At 35.2% G+C, this 24,809-nt stretch overlaps 3 protein-coding genes across 3 annotated transcripts in view; 2 read left to right on the top strand and 1 right to left on the bottom strand.

The window, feature by feature from the left end:
* The window catches only part of LOC117124831 (protein O-mannosyl-transferase TMTC4-like), a 17,446-nt gene extending 12,933 nt beyond the window's left edge, over positions 1–4,513 (bottom strand). The window contains exons 1-2 of the mRNA XM_033271162.1: positions 4,361–4,513; positions 613–1,079 (exon numbers count right to left, since the gene is read on the bottom strand). Coding sequence (XP_033127053.1) covers positions 613–1,034 — 422 coding nt within the window. The 5' untranslated portion in view covers positions 1,035–1,079; positions 4,361–4,513. The remainder of the gene's footprint in view (positions 1–612; positions 1,080–4,360) is intronic.
* Positions 4,514–12,284: 7,771 nt separating this feature from the next.
* Positions 12,285–20,739, top strand: LOC117124846 (probable tyrosine-protein kinase DDB_G0283397). The gene is made up of 8 exons (XM_033271184.1): positions 12,285–13,143; positions 13,852–14,391; positions 16,741–16,789; positions 18,388–18,449; positions 19,267–19,313; positions 19,434–19,594; positions 20,188–20,334; positions 20,455–20,739. Exons 1-8 carry the CDS (start codon positions 12,285–12,287, stop codon positions 20,720–20,722), a joined length of 2,133 nt encoding a protein of 710 aa, XP_033127075.1. The 3' UTR covers positions 20,723–20,739.
* Positions 20,740–20,873: 134 nt separating this feature from the next.
* LOC117124847 overlaps positions 20,874–24,809 on the top strand; it is a 5,701-nt gene continuing 1,765 nt past the window's right edge. Inside the window, exons 1-3 of the mRNA XM_033271185.1 lie at positions 20,874–21,593; positions 22,230–22,394; positions 23,929–24,002. Coding sequence (XP_033127076.1) covers positions 21,445–21,593; positions 22,230–22,394; positions 23,929–24,002 — 388 coding nt within the window. The 5' untranslated portion in view covers positions 20,874–21,444. The remainder of the gene's footprint in view (positions 21,594–22,229; positions 22,395–23,928; positions 24,003–24,809) is intronic.

A 24,809-nucleotide genomic window follows, 5' to 3' on the forward strand; every position in this document is an offset into this window, starting at 1 on the left:
GCTGTCATTGAGGGAAAATGTTAATAAATAACTGTGAATTTTGTTTATTTTCAAGATATTTGTTATTAATTGTCTATTTCTAATGTACTCTATTAATATTATGATTATATTTGATGGATCCACATGAACAAACTACATCATGTTTTCATAATCATTTTATTATATTGCTTTTACTTTTATTTAGTTTATATTTTAAATTTTCTACTGTTTTGTTACTAAATTTAGATGCATCAAATATTTGGGTGCCACTGTATCAAAAGTGTTTTTCCAAAAAACTGAGATAAAAAAATATGAAATTGCAAAAATGGGATGTTTGATTATTTACCAACTGTCTCTTATACACAAGATGTGTATAAGAGACAGCAATAATATATAGAAATTAAACATAATTATTAGGCCGGGCACACACCTTAGCGATATTCCTTGGCTGATGCAATTCCATGAAACATCACAATGCGATGAAGTTCACGCAACGGATCATTTTTAATAATGATCCCTTCAATCCACCCCCGACAACCAGCTCACAAAGAGTGAAGATTGATTCACACGAAGCAAAGTCAATGTGCAAAGAAAGTTTTATATGCAAAGAAATATTAAATATTAATCACTCACCGGAATGTCAGGACAGGTAGAGGGCGGTATGATTTGTGGCTTTCTTTCTTATACAATTTCTTGCCCCAGAAGTCATTCTGAAAGACATTTGACCATGATGACCCTGGTAACACATCTTTATTGTTCACAACCGCTTCCAAATCATCAAAAACAAAAGTTCCTGGAATGCTATTCGCATAACAGATGAATGCGAATATTATAACCACTATAACAGCCGCACGGAATGTAAGATTTGGTAGCGGTAAGTTTGAATCCCATTTGGGATCATTTACAACCGACGAGTTGATCACATGGTTATTGAATTGGTCAATCGTGCATTTGTCCCCTAGGTGTGTGTGATTACTGGAGGAATGACGACCATTGTAAAATGGTTTAGTGTGAAAGCGCCGTTGCGTATAATTGTTGTTGTTACGGTTGAGCATCGCTCATCGAATTATAAAGACTTTACATCCTGATGCAAATTAAACCTGAAAAAATAATTGAAAATCCCAAATTAACGGTATTTATTTTCAAGTTAGTAAACTGAAGCGAAATTGTCAATGGATGCTGTTGCGTGTCTATATGGTTTGGTGCCTGAATACGGTAAAGTATGGATAGACATGGGAGGCATATGCATGATCATTTCCTCCCTGGTTTTTTATGAGCAGATATTATACTTAATTCTGCTAATCCTATCAAGCGCGTTGGTGGTGGTGGAGGTGGTCACAGGGTGAGAGATAAAAATTTAAAAAGGCCTAAAGCCTGTCTCTTATACACATCTAGATGTGTATAAGAGACAGGGTCTCCTGAGGTCTGTTTATTTACCAAGTTATACCATAAAAACAAATTCTTGGTATTCTTACAAGGACATGCCATTCACACAACTGAGATATCATTGGTAGAAAAAATATCTTTAGTAGAATTTGTTAATATAAATTTAGTACATATAGTATGAATCGAGTAGTACCAAATAAAAAAAAATTAGTTTTTATGTTCAGGGAATTTACTATTTGCTATTTACTACTATCCTGCTGAAAACAACTAGGATACATTTTTTTTTTCTAATAATAAATAAGTAAAATGAATCTCAATATGTACTCTGCCATTTATATACCCCTTCATAGGCCTTGGCAACAACCATTCAAATCATCTTTATTTTTATAGTAGATTTAAATAAATGGCTTTAAAATTTGATAAGCAGTGTACTGGTCCATACACCCCTGTTGTGGACAGATGAGAGCAGCTGGTACCGGTTTACCGGGTAGCTCAGACATGAAGAGACTCTTAGGGGTGAATCAAGTTACTGTACGAGCTAGTTCACACCACGAGCGCTTTGAGACTTCTGTATAAAGCGCCATATAAATCAAAACTACATTACATTACAATTATAAGGAAATGCTATAGCAAATAATATTCAGATGAAATGCTATAGCAAATAATGTTCAGATGAAATGCTATAGCAAATAATGTTCTGATTACACATGGTAGGTTGGCACATTTTTAGAAATTATCATTATGCATAAGTGAATTGAGTTTGCATTGAAAGAATGTTGGAGTATGGTGTACTTTGATTTGTTGATTTATATATTTCTTTTTAATAGAAATGCCTTAAATAGTGTAATATCTGCTTAAACCCTTCAGATCGTGTGAGCGTTTTAGAAGGGGATTCGCCACCGCCATGCCATATGTACCTGCCCCTAAGGAACACATAATTGCAAAAGTCAGGGTGAGCCGTAAATCTGCGCCAGTCAAGTTTGCTACGCATTCACTTTATATATTTATATTTTTAATTTTTGGTGGCAACAACAGTTTCGCTGTCATTGAGGGAAAATGTAATAAATAACTGTGAATATTGTCAACATTATTTTCAAGATATTTTTTATTAAAATTGTTTATTTCTGATGTACTCTATTAATATTAAGATTATATTTGATGGATCCACATGAACAAACTACATCATGTTTTCATAATCATTTTATTATATTGCTTTTACTTTTATTTAGTTTATATTTTTAATTTTCTACTTTGTTTTGTTAGTAAATTTAGATGCATCAAATATTTGGGTGCCACTGTATCGAAAGTGTTTTTCCAAAAAACTGAGATAAAAAAATATGAAATTGCAAAAATGGGATGTTTGATTATTTACCAACTGAGACATTGCCCGACGGATGTCACATGTTACCTCAGTTGCCATTATTCCCTTGCTCAGCAGTGGCACATTGAGAATATTTTGGATGGGGAACGGTGATGCAAGTAGCTATACAGAACCCAAGGTATGAAGGGGAAGAATCTATGGTCGAAAGAGGAAGGTTTTTTGAGATATTTCTTTACTTATGGGCTATTCCATCCAGAAACTTTGACCAATCCACACTGTAAAGTATTTTTTTTTGCTCAAAGGATACTCAAAGACCAACTAAAAAAAATCATTATAGTAAAAGAGGTGTGCGGAATAGTAATTACTGCTTTATTATACTGACTGCATATTAAGAGATAGGTCAAAGCCAAATTTTTGGCTAAGATTGAGAGGAAATCAGCCCTTATTTTTCTAATTTTTGCACTGAAAATATTTTCCTGCGCAAGCCCTACATACCTGCCAACCCTACCGATTTAGGCGGTAGGCTACCGATTTTCTCACTTTTCTACCGCCTACCGAATTACCAGGCTGTTCCTACCGATTTTTAAAAATTGAAAATCAACATTATTTTATGCTAAGTTCTCAATCAAAATAATCTTGTTCGCCGTCAGAATGATGCGCTGCCCTTAAGCCTCCGGCCACACACTCATAATATAATATTTAGGTAAACAACAGCAACACCAGGTGTCAACTGGTGTTTTCTAGTCTTTGTACACTAGACACCGCAAGCTATATTATTTTTTGGCGCCTGGTGCAGTAGCCTATGGTAACTCGAGGCGTGCGTGGTGTTGAGTCGCCTAGGATAGTGTGTTGACTTTTTTTAATGCATGAGTTTGACCAACTGAACATTTCCATCCTTTCCATTTTTTGTACCTCTAAAATTGATTATCTAAACCCTTAAATTTACTGAACTGTTATAGCTGCACCCCCCTGGATCCCCCATTGTTGGGAAAAATTGCCCCCGCCTCTGGCTTTGCACTCGGATGGCGCTACGCACCATTTTCTCAATAACTTCCTACCTCTTTTCTTCTTTTAAATGTTGGCAGGTATGGCCCTATTTTACAGTCTAGCGACCATGTTGTAAATGATTTCACCATCACAAGTAGTGATTTTTTTGGCTACTGCCAGGGGAAAGCGTTCTTTTTTCCACCCTTTGTTCCACCACTGCTCAGTCTTGAAATACATACATACCTGTATGACGTAGGCCTACGTAGAAAATGGCCTTGACCAAATTTCTCAACTTTTTTATTACGTTCTTTACGATATCTGACAGACGACCAACAAGCCACCCCAGTTATTTTGACTGATAAATTACATTTCCTCCATGATTACATATAGCAGCGTAATTTAGTAAGTTACTAAAGATCATGCTTAAATTTTAAGCGCGATAAGTAGTGTGCTGGCATGTAGCTCACAGCATGGGTCGTCATCTAATGTAACGGATAAAACGGTGTTTATTGGTTTTTGCATGAGCGGACCAATTAGCGCCAACTGACACCCAGGTAGGCCTACGAACGAGGGAGCAAGGGTGCAAAACCATTGAGGTATAGTAAATTATAAATCGTCGTGCATTGCAAATATTTCCAATTTAATTGCATCCTAGTATAAAGCAACACCAATGATAATAATACTTACCAGCATGACTTGATGCTCAGAACAAACTGACAGAGCGAACAGGCAATCGATTTGTTTTGAACGACTGCTGCGCTGGAATGCGTTCTGCCTCCGTGATTTCGATTTTATCAAAGACAAACTCCATCATATCTGTATAATAATAAGCAAGCCAATCGCCTGAACTTAAATGAGATGCCATAATTTTGTGCCTTTAAAGAGAGGGCGCTGCTTACTTATTGCCTCTCAGTGCGTTGTGTAGTTTTCATAGTCAACTTTACACTTCGAGGCATTTTGACTTTAAATTTAATTATACATTAGTATATTTATCATATTCATCAGCGTCATCATCTCTGTATTCGTCATTATCATCACATCAGGATCAGCTTAATAATAACTAGAGCACTACTACTACTCCGACAATGTATATATATTAAACCCCCCCCCCCCCAGACACAAGGGGACCCGACGTTGTAGTTTAAAAAAATATATATAATATAAACTATAATACCATAGTTTCATTCAATGGGGTCCCGACAGTATTAAACATTGAAAATACACTGGCATGGCATCATCATAAGAGACCGGCATCTCAGGGCTCATGTAAACGATCACTGCAGTTTTTTGTTATTTTTTTTTTTTTTTTTTTTTCACCATTCTATGTTCTCTGACAACGCAGTTCACAGTTCATCAATGCCATAAGTTCTAAGCGGGGTCGAAGCCCTCTCGGACCCCGACCGGGGTACTACGAGGCCCCACTAGCTCCAGCGTCTCTTTGTTCGCCCACTCGCAAACCTAAGGAGCTCGCTTAAGGCCCCCAATAACAGTCACCGCCACTGCGCCCGCCCACATAATAATTACCCTGTATATAATTTCCATGCATCTTTTCCTTTTGAAAAAATCAGAATCTCTACCTCCACCAGGATTCGAGACCACCTGTCGCTTACAAATCGAACGTAAGACCAACTGGACAACTAATAACGTTTTAGTTATATGCGATCCGGTAGCCACTGGGAGTCTTCAATCATTGTTCCATGGCCCCTGACAAGCCATTCTAGATATAAAAGCCTTACTCCATCATCAGGAGGTCTGGGACCGTTTTAAGGGTCTCCACAAGCACACCCCATCCAGAACGAAACCAAAATTAAATATTTTTCTTTGGCAATAACGAACCATTCCAGAAAGGTTTCAGGTGCATTTGTCTTTTTTTTTCTTTTTTTTCTTTTTTTTGATATATCTAAGTGTGGAAAGTTCCCTATATATAAATGATCCTTATAATTATTCACACCCTACTCTGCGGTTCGTCACCAAAATATGGTCATTTCTTCCTTGGACTATGACAAACCTCTTTTAAAAGTTTCATTCAGATCTAATGATGAGTTTTATATTTAGGTGTGGGACTTTAGCACACACACAAAATACACGCAAAAAATTGAACGAAAATATAACCTCCAGCTGAAATGGTGATGATAATAATAATAATAATAATAATAATAATAATAATAATAATAATAATAATAATAATAATAATAATAATATTGGGCCTACTGTAGTTATATTTTTAGCGCATATTGCACATTGCCCCTATGCCCTTTATATCGAAATGATATATATTATTATAGTTATTATTATTATTATTATTATTATTATTATTATTATTATTATTATTAGTTGTTCTTATGTATATATGTACATTTTGCTGTGTTAGGTCTACATTTTTCTTTCAATGTTTTTGTTTTCTAGACTTGAACTTTATTTAAAATTTTAAAATAGATTTTAATTTTTTGAAAATGATTATCATGTTTTAAAATTTGTATATTTTTATTTAAAGCCGAATAAAATAAAAAGATGCAGACGATCATGATAGAATAAAACAATGTTAGCATAGAAGAACTAAAACTAAAATTACCGTATAGTTGCCGAAGGACTTAAAGATGGTACCTTTTTGTCAATAAGAGGAAAAATTAAATACAAAAGTTACAAATTACTTGGTTCAATAACTACTACAAAGATATTGAAAACAGAATCACTTTTCGTAACTGCATTTGATAAATACTGAAAGCGTTGAAAATTACAGGGTGTACCAAAAGTCTGAAACCTTCTTCGGTAAAACCATTTGCAATCTAACACTAAAAGCACATTTGGAAGATAAAACTTGTAGAATTATGTTGATACCAAACTTAACCTCATTTGTGATCCCTTAAAACACGAGCAACAGCTTTGGATACATAACATGAAATACCATGCTTTTGTTCAATGTATTTTAATGTTTCCTTACGTGCGTGTATGCATATGCAAGGAGAGACTTTGCCGAACACGTTTTCATTACAATCGATCTAAATTATTGTGACTGTTGCTTTTTATAACAGGATGATTTGAATTCTAAAGTTAGGAACACCATGGACATCTTTTCCCCCTCTTTTTTCTCTCCCAATTCTTCGCAAAAGCGTTAGGCCAGTAAGCCCAACACCTCATTTAAAGCAATCTTTTATGCACGAAGTTATTACCATGTATAAGACTACCCTTATTTGGAACAAAATTCATATACTTTGTGATGTTTGTTCCAGGTTGGAGTCACTGTTTCACTGTTAGGCCTTTCCTATCTATAAAATAATTGTTTGTATATCTTACTGTAGGTTTAAATGTAAGCACATCCCCGCCCCCCACCCCCCAAAAAATTACCCATATTTGGTATTATGAGATAGGCCTATGGGCTTATACACAAATACGATAATAACCTTGATATCTAAAAATTATAGGTAATTGATTTGTGATGATGGTACTAAAAAAAGTAATAACAACTAATACATATGATACTAGACCTAATGAAAAATGATGATTGTTAATGATATTAATCATTTATGTTAATAATCAATCAATATATTATATTAATTTGGTGCGACAGTGTGATGCGATCGCTTTGCTCTTCAATATAGATTTAAAAATTGTATTTTTGTATTTTTGTGTACGGTATTTTTTTTCTTTTTAGGCATAAACACATTATTATAAGAAAAAAAAATCCTACCGACCTACCACCCCCCCCCCACTTTTTTTTTCCAAAACTTGACTAACACAAGATTATTTTTTTGGCCTTATAATAAAAAACAGAGAAATTGTCAAAAAAAATTAATAAATAGGTGTCTTTAGAGGATATAGTATTGTAAAGCTTTAAAATTCTAGAAATAAACTCATTTTTAGTGGAGTCAACCAAAAAGCACAAAGAAAAGACAAGAAAAGGAATTACGACAGTGACGAGACTTCATTAAACGGTAAAAAAAAAGTCGCCAAGTTACAGTCAAAACTAAGTTCATAGACCTGGACCTGAAAAGAAAATGAAGATAAACAAAAAAAAATATTTCCTATAAAAAACGCTGCAACTTCTGTAGCTTATTCAATTTGAATTCCCCAATTTTATACAGCTACTTCAAAATTTATCCTATGTGTAAATTTTGTTATAGTATTTAAGTTAGCCCTATGCTTATTTATAGTGTTAAGGATAGGCCAAATTTTTTACTCCAATATGCATAATACTGTATATGAAGTAAAGATTATTTTAAAAATAAAACTGATGTAAAAATAATAAAATGATCCAAACGAATATGGAATTATCAAAGGGTGGGTAATCCAAGATTCTTCCTGCGGCTGGGCTTTGTCTGGGCTGTAATCCCATATGGTAGATTAATTAAGCTCTCATCTAGACTCACATAGTTCCAACCTGAGAAATTTGAAATGCGTGACTACACCAGTTAGGAGGGGGGTTTGGGGTTGGGACCCTGGTGGGGGCCTGAGTTCCACTCACATAATTGTTTTGTGACAATATAGACCGCATGCACGCACGCGACTATATAAATTCTACTGAGGGCGTGGCTGGCTGTTTTTAAAATTTCAACATTTCCCCTGAATTTGTGATAATTCGTTAACACGCATATACTTGTTGTAAATGCGTGAAAAATTATGATCACGCATGTGTTTCTACAAGATGCGTGTTTCATCCAAAATCACTTTGAAATGCGGGACCGTCCCGCACGATGCAAGACGGTTGGTAACTATGGACTGAAGGCTCGACCACGTTGATAACCTTCAGATAGGCTTCATCATCAGCTATTGTTGGTCCACTGCTGGACAAATGTTTCAGGGTGTGGACGCCAAATCAAATTTTCTCTGGCTGTGTTGCACCATTTCACTCTTCCAAAATAAATATCGATCTCATCTCTTAATCTTTTACGTTGTTTTCCCTTGTTCGTTTTGCCATCCATAGGGTCTATAACTGTATTTGTTTGTACTTCTGCTGACTACAAGTTCAACAACCAGAATAAAAACCACTGAGCCAAACCGCATTTTTACCATTATTGTTAGTAATATTAATAATAATAATTTAATATTATTTTATTTATTCATTCCTCTCCCCCACTAGCTTGTTTTGTCGAGTATTTACAAGTTTTCTATTCGACTGGTCGTCTTCGTTAAGTAGGATTGTACCGCTGCGCAGGTCAGTGGTGGCGCCAGAGGGGGATGGGGGGCTATATCCCCCTTCCCCCGTCGGTGATTTTTTTTCCGTACGAAACATTTGCATGAAACTCCACTCGGGTTGTCTCGACTGACTCGACTCGAAAATCTCAATTCTGGGGGTCAAAAGGTCATCAACCAAAGAGATACAAAACTTGCTGGATTGCTGCTCGCTGTCTGATTTTGAGAAAAAAAACACATTGCCATGCTAATATAATGGATCGTTTAAAACGTGTATTATTTGATTTCGCTGCACGATTAATAAAAAGTGTTAGGCCCTAGGCCTATTTGAATTTGAGTTAGATACTGTGAACATTTTTATTTTTTAGTTGGCCGCGGTTTTGGATAATAATCCTATGTCATGACGAATTCAAGTCAACTCGGCTCCAAGTTAACTCGGCCCCAAGTCAGCTCGGCCCCATGTCAACTCTGCCCCAATTTACTGTGTACGGTATTTATTGAATGTTTACCAAGAGATTTGAATGCAAAGCCAAAATTAAAGTGTTTTTATTATTTCTTTTTTATTTGTTATTTCGTTTCATTTACATGCACTTACAATAATTAAAACAGCATTAATAAAAATACACTGTAATATTAAAATGATATTAATAAATTATACAAAGGTATATAGAATAACTAATAATAACAATATATACTTGGGGGCCAAGTTGACTTGGGGTTGGTTGACATGGGGCCGAGTTGACATGGGGCCGAGATGACTGGGGCCGAGTTGACTTAGGGCCGAGTTGACCTGCTTCCGCCTGAATTACCGTACTAAAATTAAGACAGGGAGTTTGGATTATAGGCCTAATATAGTATACTGTACTGTGGTGCATTGATTACAAGGCTTTAGGCTAAGTTAATTAATGGCGAAATTATATATGGTTATTTATAATTATTATTGTTATTAATATTATTGTTATTGTTACGGAATTTAATATTAATTACATTACAAGGCTTAGGCAAGTTCATTAATGCCGGAGTGATATATTTAATTTATTATATTTAATATTTTTTTACTCACTGCCCCATTTTAATTTCATGTTTTAATTTTTTTTCAACATTTCAGTCAATGGCATGCGAAGCGTGACCTTTGTGTCAGGCCTAGGAACCTATGGGGCAGTCTGGCGGAAGGTGGGGGGGGGGTAGCAGGTAGGACCAACTCAGCTTGGAACTAGGCCGTTCCACTAGGCCCATTATTTAGCCTCTTTTGCTCTAGCCTTTGATAGGTGTACCTATTTACCACTGGTACTACTATAGAAGTGGGTACTATAGCTGTTGTTGTAGTACATTTGATAACAAACATACAAGAAGCTCACAGTTAGTTACAGACGTAGCCTACATCCCATAAACCGGTAAGATTTTAATAAAGAACAGTACAGTAAAGACTAAGGTAATAGAATACTCGAGCGTCACGACATTGCGAAGTGCCTGCTCCTGTTCGTATATCAAATTCGAGTCGAATCAATCCGAGACGACCCGAGTGTGGTTTCGTACGGGAAGACCCGTCGGGGAAGACGATAAATTTTGTCGGGGAACAAACAAATAAAAAAAAAATATTTACATGTAATATTCGTTTAGCCACCATATCGTTTGTGTTAACTTTTCATCACAACAACCACAATAACAATAACAAATAATAATAATTCAATGAGACTAATTAAAAATAATTTGCGTTCTGTTTTGACAAATGTTCATTTAGATAGCCTCATGATGGTTGGAATACATCGTGATAGGTGAAGCAACCTCGACCATGACAACGTGGTTGACAGATTTTATGCAAAATTTCCAAAATATAGAATTTCACTTTCAAGAATGAGGATTTGAAAATAAATTAGATGGTTACATTGCATACTCTTTGTTTCTTGCTGCTTTATTCAAAATGTTTTGGTTTTGGAAGCTGATTTCAACATTAGAAAGCATAGCCTACATGAAGTCATATTATAGTAACTCGATGCCTATCAAATAAGTAATAAAAATTCGTCATAATTCAAATATTCAAATCAAATATCCGTGGCTTCCAGGGGCCTTCGCCCCCTGGACCCCCACCGGGTGCCCTAGGCGGCCCCCTGGCTCCCAGCCAAGTGAGACTCGATTCGCCCCACAAGCCTCCCCGTCGGGGCCTTTAGCCCCTCCGTCGGGCAGGTCCTGGCGCAGGTGGGCGTGGTTTAACGAAGAACGACCAGTCGAATACGGCCAATGCATAGGTCTACGTACGTAGGTACGACGATAGAGCTTAATATACTGTTTTTACGATAATTTAATTACAATTCCCCCTGACTGACACTGATGAACTGGCTGTAAAGATAGCCAAAATAGAGGCTTTCGACCCGCTCGAGTTCTCATTATTTTCCATCCATAACAAACATATAGTTTTCGGTAAGCATTTAGTTTTCCCGTTTCTATTTCATACCCTCTTCGCAGCCGCTGTTTGGTTCCGAAGACGATTTTTTGGTAATTTTCATACCCTCTTCGCAGCCGCTATTTGTTTCCTGAGACGTCTTTCGCAGCCGCTATTTGGTTCCTGAGACAGTCTTTTTGATAACTGCGCGAACTCGATATGGCACGATAACGTCACTTACTCAATGCACATATTCGCTATATTATGGCTAGCATTTCCAAGCGCATGCTCAATGTGTTTTTATAGATAATTTACGAACGTTATTTGGTAACTGCGCAGGCGCATTGCTTAGTTCGGATTCCCATTTCTTCGTAGTAAAAGCTACCGCTACCTACAGTTTCTTAATGACTATTTCCTTCGTTACAGCCTAAAGGTGCGGCGCGAAAACATACTTCGTGCACTAAGTAAGTAAACATAGGAAAACATGTGGCAGGAGCGACAAAGAAGCTGGTCAAAGCGTTTTTGTACCAAATCAAACCGGAATAGACCTTTCCAGAGAATCAATCAAACTCAATAAATGGCTAATCAGAACAGGGCTAGGAATACTAGCGTGCCGTACAAACCATGTGTTGTCCCAAAATCGCACATGTTTGCGTACCTTATGTGTTTACACTGTCGTTCTGTTGAAGCTTAGCAACAATATGGCGGGGCTTAGAGGAAACCATTGGACAAAGAAATATAATTAATTACAACACTGGAGAAGTAAACGTCTCTGGAAATTCCCTCTCAGTAGTTTTCTCCATAGCGTGGTTTAATTAATGGCCTTTAGGCCTAATATATTTTTTGCGGCATCTTTTATACTCACCGTCGGTTTCACATCTGTTCAATCACTACGAGGTTACTTGTCTGAAAACCATCCATGTCGTGCAACATATATTCAGTTTTTAGTACAACACATCCAAATTCCCATTTCAACTCCAACGTATCTACTGTGCCTAGTGACGTACAGACTTTTAACTACAGTAACGTATTTCCGCTTGACCTCAAAAACTGGCAATGTATTTGTATTATAGAAACCAAAATAAGTTTCCATTTGGTACTATGGATTCAGACGAACCATACACAATACCGTTCGAGGATTTTGGAGATGTACGCCAAATTGAAAAATTTGGAGCCGCAGCAGTGATTCACAAGGCGGTATGGAAATCACAGCGCAATCGGCAAGTTGCCATTAAAATCTACCACAAGCTGCCTCAGTATAAAGAGGTCAATATTCTCAGGAAACTTGACCACCCAAACATCATCAAATTTTACGGAGTTGTTAACCCTCCACTTTGCAGTGGAATTGTTATCGAATATGCTTCAGGAGGTGATCTTTTGTCATTTTTGACATCTAAACGTGAAGAAAACCCTGGTGAACGACTTCCACAAAGACAGTTTAACCACTGGTGCCTTGATATTGCTGTTGCCATTCAATACCTGCATGAGCATCATATTACCCACAAAGATATAAAATCTCCTAACGTCCTCATAAGTGATGACATGCATGGAGAAGGTGCGGAGTCATTAAACCGGTTGAAAATATGCGACTTTGGCATTTCAAAAGAACTCACCAGTACAGAATCAATAATCTCCAGTTGTTATGGTGGGTGTACTAGAGCTTGGGCAGCCCCAGAGGTTATTAGGGACCATCGGTTGGTTTCTCAAAAATCTGATATGTACTCATTGTGCGTTGTTTTCTGGGAACTCTGGACGTGTAAACACCCATGGTCGGACAATTTAGATCACGATATTGAAACCAAAGTGAAACAAGGAATCTTCCTGGAAATCCCTACAGATTTTCCAGAAGCGATGAAACCGGTGATTTTAAAATGCTGGCAAATGGAGAGACACAGACGATGTAACATTGACGAAGTAATTGTCTGCATTAAAAGCTCAATGTCTGAGTGCCAGATAGAAGGTAGGGATTACAGTTCATGGTTTCTAGACTTGAAATATATATTATATATTTGCAATTGATGATCATCAATATTACACGTCTACTTCATCAGTATACACATTTTCAGTTTGAACTTCTCGTCATTTTGTCATTATTAACATTACACATGAATAATAATAATAATAATAATAATAATAATAATAATAATAATAATAATAATAGTAATAATAATAATAATTCTGGATTTATATAGCGCCTCACGTTGACACAACCTCGAGTCGCTTAACAACAACAGAGAAGAAAAACCAAACAAATGCAAATGTACCAAAAAAATTATTATCAAATATTTGGTTTCAGTTTAGTTTAATTAAGTTCAAATGATTGGTTTGATGATTATCAATAAATGTTACCGGTATTATTACAATGCTTTGGTAATTGGAATCACTTCAATGCCTGTTACTTTCCTATTCATCCCAAAGCCTTTCATTTTTATATTGTGTCCACTTTGTCTGCTATTAATTGTTAACAAATTAGCATTAAGAGAATGAATAATAAATGCCAATTTCATGGCATCACAGGAACCATAATGTTTTGTTTCTAATAGCATTTTAGTGGTTGTTGAATCTGAGACAAAATCAACCCATTATGCTCTAAGTATTTAAGCCATTCTTCTTTCCTAATATAAATTAAAACAACCAGAATTTCAGCTACTTTATTTTTTGCTTTCAGTCCGTCAAGAAAATAAATCCGGGAACAAAGGCAATGCCCAAAGTGGAGTGATTTCCGAGGATATTATTGAAAAAGACGAAAGTGTGCAAAAGCAAACACGACTAGAAGACCAAAAACTTGATAAAGTACCGGTCCAACTTGTCGAAAACAGCAGTAAATCACTTGAAATTTCAAAAACTGATGTTAAGGAAACAAACTCTTCTCAGAGTTCGGACATTAAAATACAATTATCATGCGATTATAAAAAAGAAGAAAACACGAAAGCAAGTGAGGATGACGACGTTGATATAGACCATGACGATGGCGATAATGATACCACACAGATTAATTATTATCAGAATATCGGTATACAAAGTGAGCCTAAAGTAGGCGCAACAGAGAGTGATGAACGTATGCAAATAAAACAGGAGGGTGTAAACACATCAATGAACCAGGTTACTAAACATGGGTTTTGTGAAGAAGGACATGTCGCTTACATTGTTGATCGCTTCGAAAGTTTCAATGAAGATAACATCGATTCTTTAAGAAGGGAATTTTCCGGTATAGAAAATACTGTAAATAATGATAATAATTACGGTGGGGATGGGGGAAGGATATATCCCCCCCCCCATATTTGACAAGGGGGAATGGTCCATTGTATCATCCCCCCAATATATTGACTATGTATGGGATAAAATGGAGCTTTACACACTTAGAAAGACTGTCACAGAAATAAATTGCACAAAAAAATATTTTTGTGTTTTTAATTCTAATTTCTTCGGAATTGATGAAAACTCCCTAAAATGTGCAGTTTATAGAGGAAATTGGCCTACCGTAACAAGAAATGCGCGCAAAGAATTCGAGAATTTTATGCACTTTCAGAGGATGCATTTGTCAAGGGGTGGGGAAAGATTTTCCCCTTGTCCCCCGGTGTTTTTAATTCTAATTTCGTTGGAATTGATCAAAACTCCCTAAAATGTGAAATTTTTAGAGGAAATTGGGCCATGTTAACAAGAAATGCGCGCGAAATTTGAGGTTTTTAGGCGCTTTCAGGGGATAAAGGGCATTTATAAAGGGGTGGGGAAGATTTTTCAAGGATAGATATTTTCCTCTTGTCCTCCAGTGGTTACGCCATTGGGCAGCGTAGATCAAAGGAGTTATGACAGTTTTTGAAGTGGTGAAGGGGTTGTAGGGTGTTATGAGTCTGGTCATTATGATATCTTCCTTTTTATTCTTGTCTTTATTTTTCTCTTCTCTTTTTCTTTCCTTTTCTTTTCCTCTTCTTTCTCATTCCCTCCCTCTCCCCTCTTTCTTTTCTCTTATTACCCAACCTGGTACGACGGCTTGGTCAGCCCGGTAAAAACCGTCAGGAGAGGGGTAGTTTTTACCCTTCCCCCACCCCCGCGCCTCTTACGACACTGGCTAACACGCCAATCGTCTTAAAAATAATTTTCTACGCCACTGGGTCCTCCAAGTCACTTAGAGCCAGTCTCTGGAGATTTTTTTTATATTATATTGTAGAACAACTTTTCTTAAGACTTTAAAACCATATTTGATGAAAAACTCGGAAGCGGTTAATGAGATACAGATTGTTCAATGTTTAAAAAATGGGGGAAAGGTTAGAAAAAGGGTGGTTACACCCCCTTTTTCCTTAATTTTTAAATATTCAAAAATCTGTATCTCATTAATCGCTTCCGAGTTTTTCGTCAAAAACTGTAAAACTTAAAGCCCAATGCGCCCATCTGGAATCGAAGTATCCTTGAAATAGTACAGTACATACACTGTACATGAATTTAAAAAAAAAAACCAAAATAATTAAGAACAAGGTTGGTTTATACAGTAGTTTAGTTTATATAATGCCAGTTAAATACACTGCATGACACAGGTTGATGCTACAGTGGCCTTATTTATTGTTTTATAGTACAAATTCAAAAAATTTACAGCATTCATTTTGAAAAGAAGCCCCCCTCTGTACTTTGCAAAAGTAGTCTCGAAAAGAAGCTCATCCAAAGTAAAGTAAAAGAAAAAGAAGCCCAGGGCTTTAATTCGAGTTTTTACGGTATGCTTTTTGTGTACATCAGTTGAATAACATATAAATTATTTTTCATCCGGAGCCTGGCTTAAATAGAAAATACAATCGTATTACTTTCGAATTACCTTGGATATGCCAAGATAGATCCGACAATGCTGACCTTCTTTGGACACATAACAACGGATCGTTTTTAATGACGATCCGTTCAGACTGCCACCGACAATCAGCAGACGGCGTCGCGTCGTCTAGCGCTCACATGGAGCGGAGTTAGATTCGTCGTGCGACGGTCGTACGGCCGTCGTACGACGCATGCAGTGAGTGCCCGGCTTTAAGCATGCATTTTTTTAAAATGTTTAATGCTTCATTACCTTTTTGTTTTAAATTGGAAAAGTGCATTATATCTATTTTGACTGTGTTATTGAAAAAAAAACATAGGCCTAATCAAAAAATGTAGTTAGTACCCATTAATAAAATTAACTTCAAAACAAAAGACGCGTTTTGCTTAATATCTCAAAATTATGATTTTTTTTTTAATTTGGCTTATAATGTGTTCTTCTGAATAACTGCAGATTACTGAGGGGATCAAAATAGAAATTTTAATAGATTTACAACTAATTAGCATTCCTACTGTTTTATTGGGATTAATAACCATGATACGGTTGTCAACAGTCCATTCAATTGCTAGTCCCTACGTTCAGTTAAGCTCACTAGACCGGTGTCTGCAACATCCGATTTAGCATCAATAAAACGCATATTTAATTCTTAAAAGAACTGTTGGTTGTTGAGAATGTCTTAGGACTTAATATTTAGAAAATATAAATTTATCTATAATCACTTTATTCAGTATGATCCTCATTTTCAAAATAACTTTTATTTAGGACGTGACGAAAACCCTACTACAGGTGGAAGAAGTGAAGTCGCACCCATGTAAGTACACGTGTAATACTATGGAGTATGCATTCGTAGGCTTAATTTTTACTCAATATTTTGAATGTCACTGTATTTAGATCCCTCTTTCTCAAACAATAAATCACGACCTAAACAGGGGTGGCAAAAGGAATTGTTTGGGTCGCTGAAATTTATTTAAAAAAAAATTGTTTCTATGTATTTTCAATGAAACAACAGTTTTAAAAACAAGCTGTCGAGCAATTTTTACACTTTTATCTAGTGCATCCATATACACACTCGCGTCATAGACAGGCATGTGTTTGATACATTATTTTAAGAGTGTTCCTAACGAGAAAGAGTGGCAGGCGAGTCCTGAAGGTAGATTTGTATTAAAGTTCTTTTATTTCTTGGACCCAAATTTTAACCTGGTAAACATAGCGACCCAACCAGTCTGTACATACTTAACTTAACAAAACAATTTAAAGATTAAACTTATTCTATCTATTATGATACCTGCCTTGGAAACCTTTTAAAGATCAATTATATATTTTTTATATTATTTGAAAAATGATAATAAAAAATATACGAACAAATAATCAATGCACCTCAGATCAAAATTAGTCGAAAGAGCAACTGAAACACATTAATCAGTTGCTAATACTATGGTAAACAAATAACATATTTTCATATAAAACATTGGACCAGATAATTTCATTTCGATCGATCGTATTGTCAACAAATGACATTTTTAGAAATAATAGCCACCTTGTAGCAACTTTAATTCTTCCGTTTAACGTGTTACAATCCACTATTGATATAAAATATTTTTTTTAGTTAACCAATAATAACTTTAGCTTCGGTTGCTATTTCGACGAATTTTGATCACGTAGGCCTAATGAGGTTAAAGTGCATTGATCATTTGTTATTATTTATAAAATGTGTAAAAAAGAATAAATCGATCTTTACATGGTTGTTGGAGAGGTATCCTCTTAAAATGTAATGCTGATTTTTTTTTCCTGATAATAATGGTACGGTACAGAGAGGTTGGGTCGCTAAGTTTACCAGATGTTGTATATATTGGGGTTTCTTTTATAGTATTTTATTATTACACATGTACAAATAACTGACAAACACACACAATTGGTATTCACTGCACAACACGATTATGCACTTGTCAATTGTAGTCTTAGCCGGGGATGTAATTTTCAAAACGGTTACATGCATGTGAAAGTCCCGGCAATGCGGGGCATCGTTTAACGTAGGCCTGTCCGAGCCACTTACCACCGTAGTCCCGGTAAAATGCCCCGCTAATAAGTGATTGGATGATAAGACCTACTTGAAGGTCTAAAATGTCAAAATCAGAGAAGCACGAGAGAGCTAAGGTGACTATAACGAGATGCAATCCCATCTTACACACACATACACCCTGTTCGCAACCCGTGAATTTAGTGTTTACCCTATCAACGGCTCTGCCAAGACTGTGATAATATACCATCAATATACGACACCAAGGTTTAAAACTTGGGTGCCAAGCCAAAGTAGTTAAAAATATCAGAGATGTAGATAATAGCGGATTGCATTTATATTATTAGTTCTTTGTCCTAAAACATTAGTTTTATGATATATTTATGCACTAGGTCACCTGTACCAGTATATCAAAATCTGATATCACCAGTACCAAAAATTAATGACGATTACGGTACGTATGTCCTCATACTCAACAGCTTTACAAAACAAAACAAAAATCAAAATCCGTCAATTTGTGGCAAAGCGTCGAATGTTAAATGACTCAAGCTTCCATAGTTAGTCTCGTCAAATTGTCTCCTACTAGGTTTAATGTCGATGTGTGTCCCCGCCGGAAGCATATGAAATGCTGTTTTAATAAATAAAGAGATAAATATTATATTATAAAACTCCAATAGCATCATTATGGTCAAGATAAAACGTTACCTATTTAAATTTTAATCGAGAGGTTATTTGAACATAATAATTTCTGGAAAGAAAAGTAAGCAAATGAACCATAATAATAACAATGATAACAATGATAATGAAAATGATGTTAAATAATAATTTTTTTTAAAAACGACGAAAGATTCATCTCATATTTGACAATAAAGTGCAACTTGTATCTTGCTAGGGCCTATTGGCAGTTGTAAAGTTCTAAAGACGGATACGAGTATTTGATGTGCCCAAAGCGATGAAACTTTCTGTGGTTAATGAACTGTACCAGATTCTATAGACACTTTTGGAATGTGAATAGGCATGTTACATTTCTGGTGACAGCAGAAAAAAAATCCGTTCTGGTTTGCTAATTCTGTCTGGAATACACCGTACTCCAAATATTGTGTATTAAGCTGCACAATAAAACAAATTAATATGCATAAGAGAAAAAAAAATCTCTATTTTTTTTCACTTCAGCATACTATCGACAGTTCTATATATGCCTTTAACGATCAAAAACAATTTTCAATACTGGATTTTAAAAATATTATTAAAATAGTATACTGTATTTTCAGGCTATGTTGACGCCACATGTGTACCACCAAAAGGGAAATCAGGCGAGGTATGCATTTTCTGTCATAGAATTATATTATGCCCTATGTATATGATTTACCGTAATATTATGACATTTTTAATATACTAAACATTATAACTTTGTATTAACCGCATTTTTGTCTTTCAGGAACTTATGAAATTATATGAACATGTAGAAAAAAGCTACACTGATCTTAAACTTGTTAAGGAAGAGTGTATGGATAACAGCCGATTCCATGGGATATTAAATGATGGAGAACTCCGACACCTGATGACAAATATATATGATGTAGAGAGAATAATGTCTAGGTAATATTGATATAACGCAGCGAACCTAATTTTTTACACACACACACCCACACACCAACCAGCACACCACCCCCCCCCCAACGAGAGCACACCCACGTACATAAACCTACACACAATATATAATATACAGGCATTATGGAAGGCGGGAATATTTTAGATGTTTAATAGTACTCAGTTTAACATTGATAAAATCAGGAAATATTGAAGTATTTTATTCTAATAACTTTGTGTTCCTCAAGACAACCATCAATTATTACATCGTTTTCTCATTATTTCATATTATAATACGTATACGTATACGTATATATTGAAGAGTAGGTTTGCATGTATGCTCCAAGTGAAATAAAATGAAAAAGCAATGAAAAAACGGTGTAAAATCATTGAAAGTTGACATGCGGAACACAAATTTATTAAGCTATAACAAAATCAAACGGATATTTCGATAGCTCCTGCTATCTTCATCAACGTTGAGTTAATATGGCTAGTCTATTTGGAGTTACTTTTGGTTTATTTTAAAGCTTAATATAATATGTGATCGATTTTAAAAATACATATTGTAATATCAGAACCCTACGTTTCTTCTAACCTAATAGGCTTTATACTTGGTTCAACATATGTAGATGGAAAATTCCCGTCATTTCTCAACTAATAACCAATATTATCGAAGGAGGGTATTTACAACCGATCATCAATTTTTCAATATATTCACAGCTTCAAATGAACATGTTGAAATGCATAAGGTATGTTTCACATAGTGTTGTGCAGACCGACTTTTGCTGTCGAAATTAACAATTTCTTCGTGAACATAGAATAGTTTTACAAATGAAAGTATGAATTTAATACAAGTTGGTATTTTATAGGTATGGACATCTCGACTTTGCTGAGATGTTTAGAAGAGACTCCGAAGATATGAACTACAGACTATCATTGAAAGATCTCCAAGAAATCTTTCTAAAACAAGCTAACTGGCTAAAGAAGTTTCACAGTACATTAAAGGTGATTATGTGTCTTCTAATTTTACACACAACACAATTCAAGTTCAATACAATAAACATGAATTTGATTATTTCGTTTGTCAGAGTTTCTATGACGCTGTGGTTGTTGAGAATTTCGAAGACACATCAGTGATTAAAGATTTGAAGGAATGCTTTTGCAAATTACATCAAATAATTCTTAAATGTAATGAACACGAAAACCGCATTATTCAAGACATTGAGCGTCACAGCACATATATACTACCAAAGCTTCGATTTGAATCTGTAGGTGAGGAAAAAAGGAAGTCCCAGGTAAGTCAAAATATGTAAATGATCGACATTATGACGGCGTTAATAATCGTTACAAGCATAGTATAAGACTAATATTTATATAAGTGATGTTTTGCCCTACATGACGTGTTATTTTACCGAATGCTGAGTTAAATACTTGTGAGAACTCACGATCTGATATCTAGCCTAGCGCCATAATTATCCTGAAGGTCTTTCGCTCGATTCCCATCTGAATCGCTTGCGAATTTTTTCCCCAAGTTGGGAACGTACTGAGTATTCGGTACAATGAAACGGCAGGTAGGGCAAAGAATCACTCTTATGATATTCTCGCAAACTCACATCGAAATATCAAATGTTAAGTTGTGCTGAATACCAATATGTATAATTGTTGCCTCTATCAAAACATAAGTTTTTCTTGATCACTTATACGACAGTCACATTTTATTGCGAATAGAGGAGAGAACATAAACATTCAAGAGACAAAACTCAACATTATTATGGCTATTAAAATTTGAATTATATTGTAATACATTTAAGTAGACCTATGTTTTTAACAAATAGTTTATTTCATTGTTATAGAAAGCTATGGTAAGCAATGAAAGTTGGGCTATAAAGATCGGTACCATGTATCTCGTTGAAAACGTAAGACAAAACAGGAGGCGATCAGTAACAGAAAAGAAGAAGTGCACAGTGATTGCCTTTGTTTCATCAGTTATTATTGTGGAAGATAAAGGGTATATGAATACAGAATAAATAATATTATGTAAGATCAGAATATTAACGACTAGTTGTATATTGTCGTATACTAGGTGTATAAAACAACTTCATAGTTTCGAAAATAATTGATGTTGTTGGGGATATCTATACTAAAATTAACATCTACTACTTCTAATAATTGTTCTTGCCCCTGCTGCGCATGGTACTATTATTATTATTATTATTATTATTATCATTATTGTTATTATTATTATTATTATTATTATTATTATTGATACTACTGCTGCTACTACTACTACTACTACCACTACTACTACCACCACCACTACTACTACCACCACCACTACTACTACCAGTACTGCTACTACTACTACTACTACCACTACTACTACTACTACTACTACTACTACTACTACTACTACTACTACTACTACTACTACTACTACCACTACTACCACCACTACAACTACTACGTTACCACTACTACTGCACTACTGATGCTGCTGCTACTACTGCTGCTCCTACGACTGCTACTCAGTATACACCAAATATTGCTAGTAACCAAAAAGTTCGATTATCTCGTTTTGTCTGCCAACCATTGTTTATTGTATACTACAGCACATAAACATTAATTTACTATACTTATACGATAGTGAATACCTGAGAGTGATAGAGTGTACCCATAAAAATAATATCAAGTTTGGAAAACAAGATTATCAGAACATGGACTGCATGGGAGGTGAGAACCTGATACTAACTACATTTGACCCTCTTACCAACTTACCTATCAAAGAATATGAAATCATACTCGAAAACAGGTATTGTCAAATAATTAAGTTTTTAGCATAAAATTGTAAGAGCTAGTTCTGACGTTCTTTAAATTACACCTTAATATATTTAAATTATGTTCAATCTTATCTATGATGATTATTTTTATAAATTATTGTATTTTTTGTGTGATTCTCATGTTTAACTAGAGCAGTCACTCCATAATGCCTCAGTCATGTTGTTAAATACCGACAATACCCGACCGTATGGTTGAAACTGCATTTAGGCACATTGATTCCTTGAGAGCTGAACTATACCGTCAAGAAAATAATGTAATAGCCCGTCATATTGTTTCTTGTGGGCTGTATACCAGCGGCGATTCCAATTTTTTTCTTTTATGCTCGATTGTAAAGAATTGAATTTCGGTTACCTTGATTTTGTACTTTGAACTTTTTTCCACGAAAATTGAAAGGTATATTTCTATATTTTTATGTTACCATTCCATTAAATTTTATGATGATTCATCCATTAAATTTTTTTTGCGTAATCTTTCTAACAGAAAGGCAGACAGACAGACAGAAGTGAATACATAACCTCCTTGGTGGAGGTATTTATAATATGTTTAATATTGACTTCATTAATTCTTTTTTGCTCTCATTACACCCCATAATAACTAGTATAAGTTCTTTGTCTATTATTTTGAATTCTGGAATTGCAGATATAACCATTAATGATAATTTGTCTTTCATTTTCAAAAGTATTTCTTAAATTACAGACAAAGAGTAACAGCAACTGCAGTATTAAAACGAATTCGATTTAGAGTGTTCAACATTGTGCTTCAGGATGATTATCTAATGATACTCTTGGAGAATCCAGAGGGGGTGATGGTCGGTCGCCGACGTCAGGAACTCTCAAACCCAACAAATTAAAGTGTTTTTTTCTTTACATTTTTTTAGGCTAATTTAATTATTGTTTGCTTTTAGGTCTCAATTTTGATAGTGCGATGGAATGTTGACAAGACAGAAAACTGTTCCTCATGTGCCCCCATTTCATTTACACAAAGTGCCCTTTCTGTAATCCCCCAGCAAATATCTCTACCTGCCTCAGTACTTTACGATCTCTCTAAAAGCCACAAAAGGTGGCCTTTTCAAGAGTTTAAACAATGAATTTTCACATGTGTTGCATTCTTAGTGTCACAGCTCCTCGTTCAATAATTTGTAGACTCCAGTTTGTGTAAACATTTTATTTTATTATGTTTTTAGTGAAATAAATTTTAATTACAAAAAATGCCTTTAATAATAAGACGCATGAAACGTCTTACGATATTCTTCAAGATTTGTGCACTATGTTTGGATGGTAGAATCGGGGAGCCTTTCCGATTCGTATAATGATTGTACAGAGCGAATTTATTGGTAAATTATCGTACATTGTTGAATAAAAATTAATGTATCGACGGTGTATTGTAAACATAAAATATTCATATGTATAGTAATTTTTGCATACATTTATATTATTAATCATGAATAATGGTGTCTGAATTTCAAACACAATTACATGTTTGCTGTTTGCAAAATTTATTTTTAGTACTGAAATACTGGAATGGATGAAAGCATTCGAATTTTGGGAAGAGGAAAAGCAATTTCAAGATAGCGAATATAGTAAGTTAGACCCACTGTTACGTGAATTTTAATACTCTTATACACATCTAGATGTGTATAAGAGACAGATGCAAAAGCAAACAATAGCTAATTCAGGAGTCCCTATTCGAGAGAGTTCCAAATTAGACTAATCAAATGGTTCGCTGCTGCTCAGATTAAAATCATAAACAAATTTATAGGTGCAACACAATTGTAAATTATAAGATTAAATAAAACTACTTTTAAAACTAATTAAACATTTTTGAAATAATCATTTGAGTTATCCAGCCACTATCCTCCCGAACATATGACTTCATGCCAGTTCTTTGAAAAGGAACAATATAATCTAACAAGTGAATTTCTATATTTGTTGACTCGCTGTGTAAAAAATTGGACACTGTTACTGTGTGCATTTTGTAAAGCAAATGACAGCAGTGACCTCCCTTCTATGTTGGAGACTATAGTCAGTTTCCTACAGTCATTGCATGATCTACTCCAATAATTCGGAGCTTTCTGCTGAATGGAGTCAAGTGGGTTTAAGACAGTTGATGAGGTACTCATCCAAGACAGACAGGCATATTCCATAATGCTGCGAATTTCAGATTTGTAGACAGGTGCTCTTCCTGTGGTATCAAGTTTGTTAGCAATCTTTCGCAGTGCTTCATGTCTCTGCCCAGCTTTTTTCATCTGAGATATGCCTGGACCAAAGAAGTTTGCTCTCAATTTTGACGCCAAGAATAGAGAGTTCTTTCTCCATAGCAAGATTTGTGTTTCCGAAATAGAGATCAGGAATCGTTTGCATCCTTTTTCTGGACAGCAACTTTTTGT

The sequence above is a fragment of the Anneissia japonica genome, unplaced genomic scaffold, assembly GCF_011630105.1.
Source record: "Anneissia japonica isolate Jap-2015-1 unplaced genomic scaffold, ASM1163010v1 scaffold652_len952628_cov199, whole genome shotgun sequence".
NCBI lineage: Eukaryota > Metazoa > Echinodermata > Crinoidea > Comatulida > Comatulidae > Anneissia > Anneissia japonica.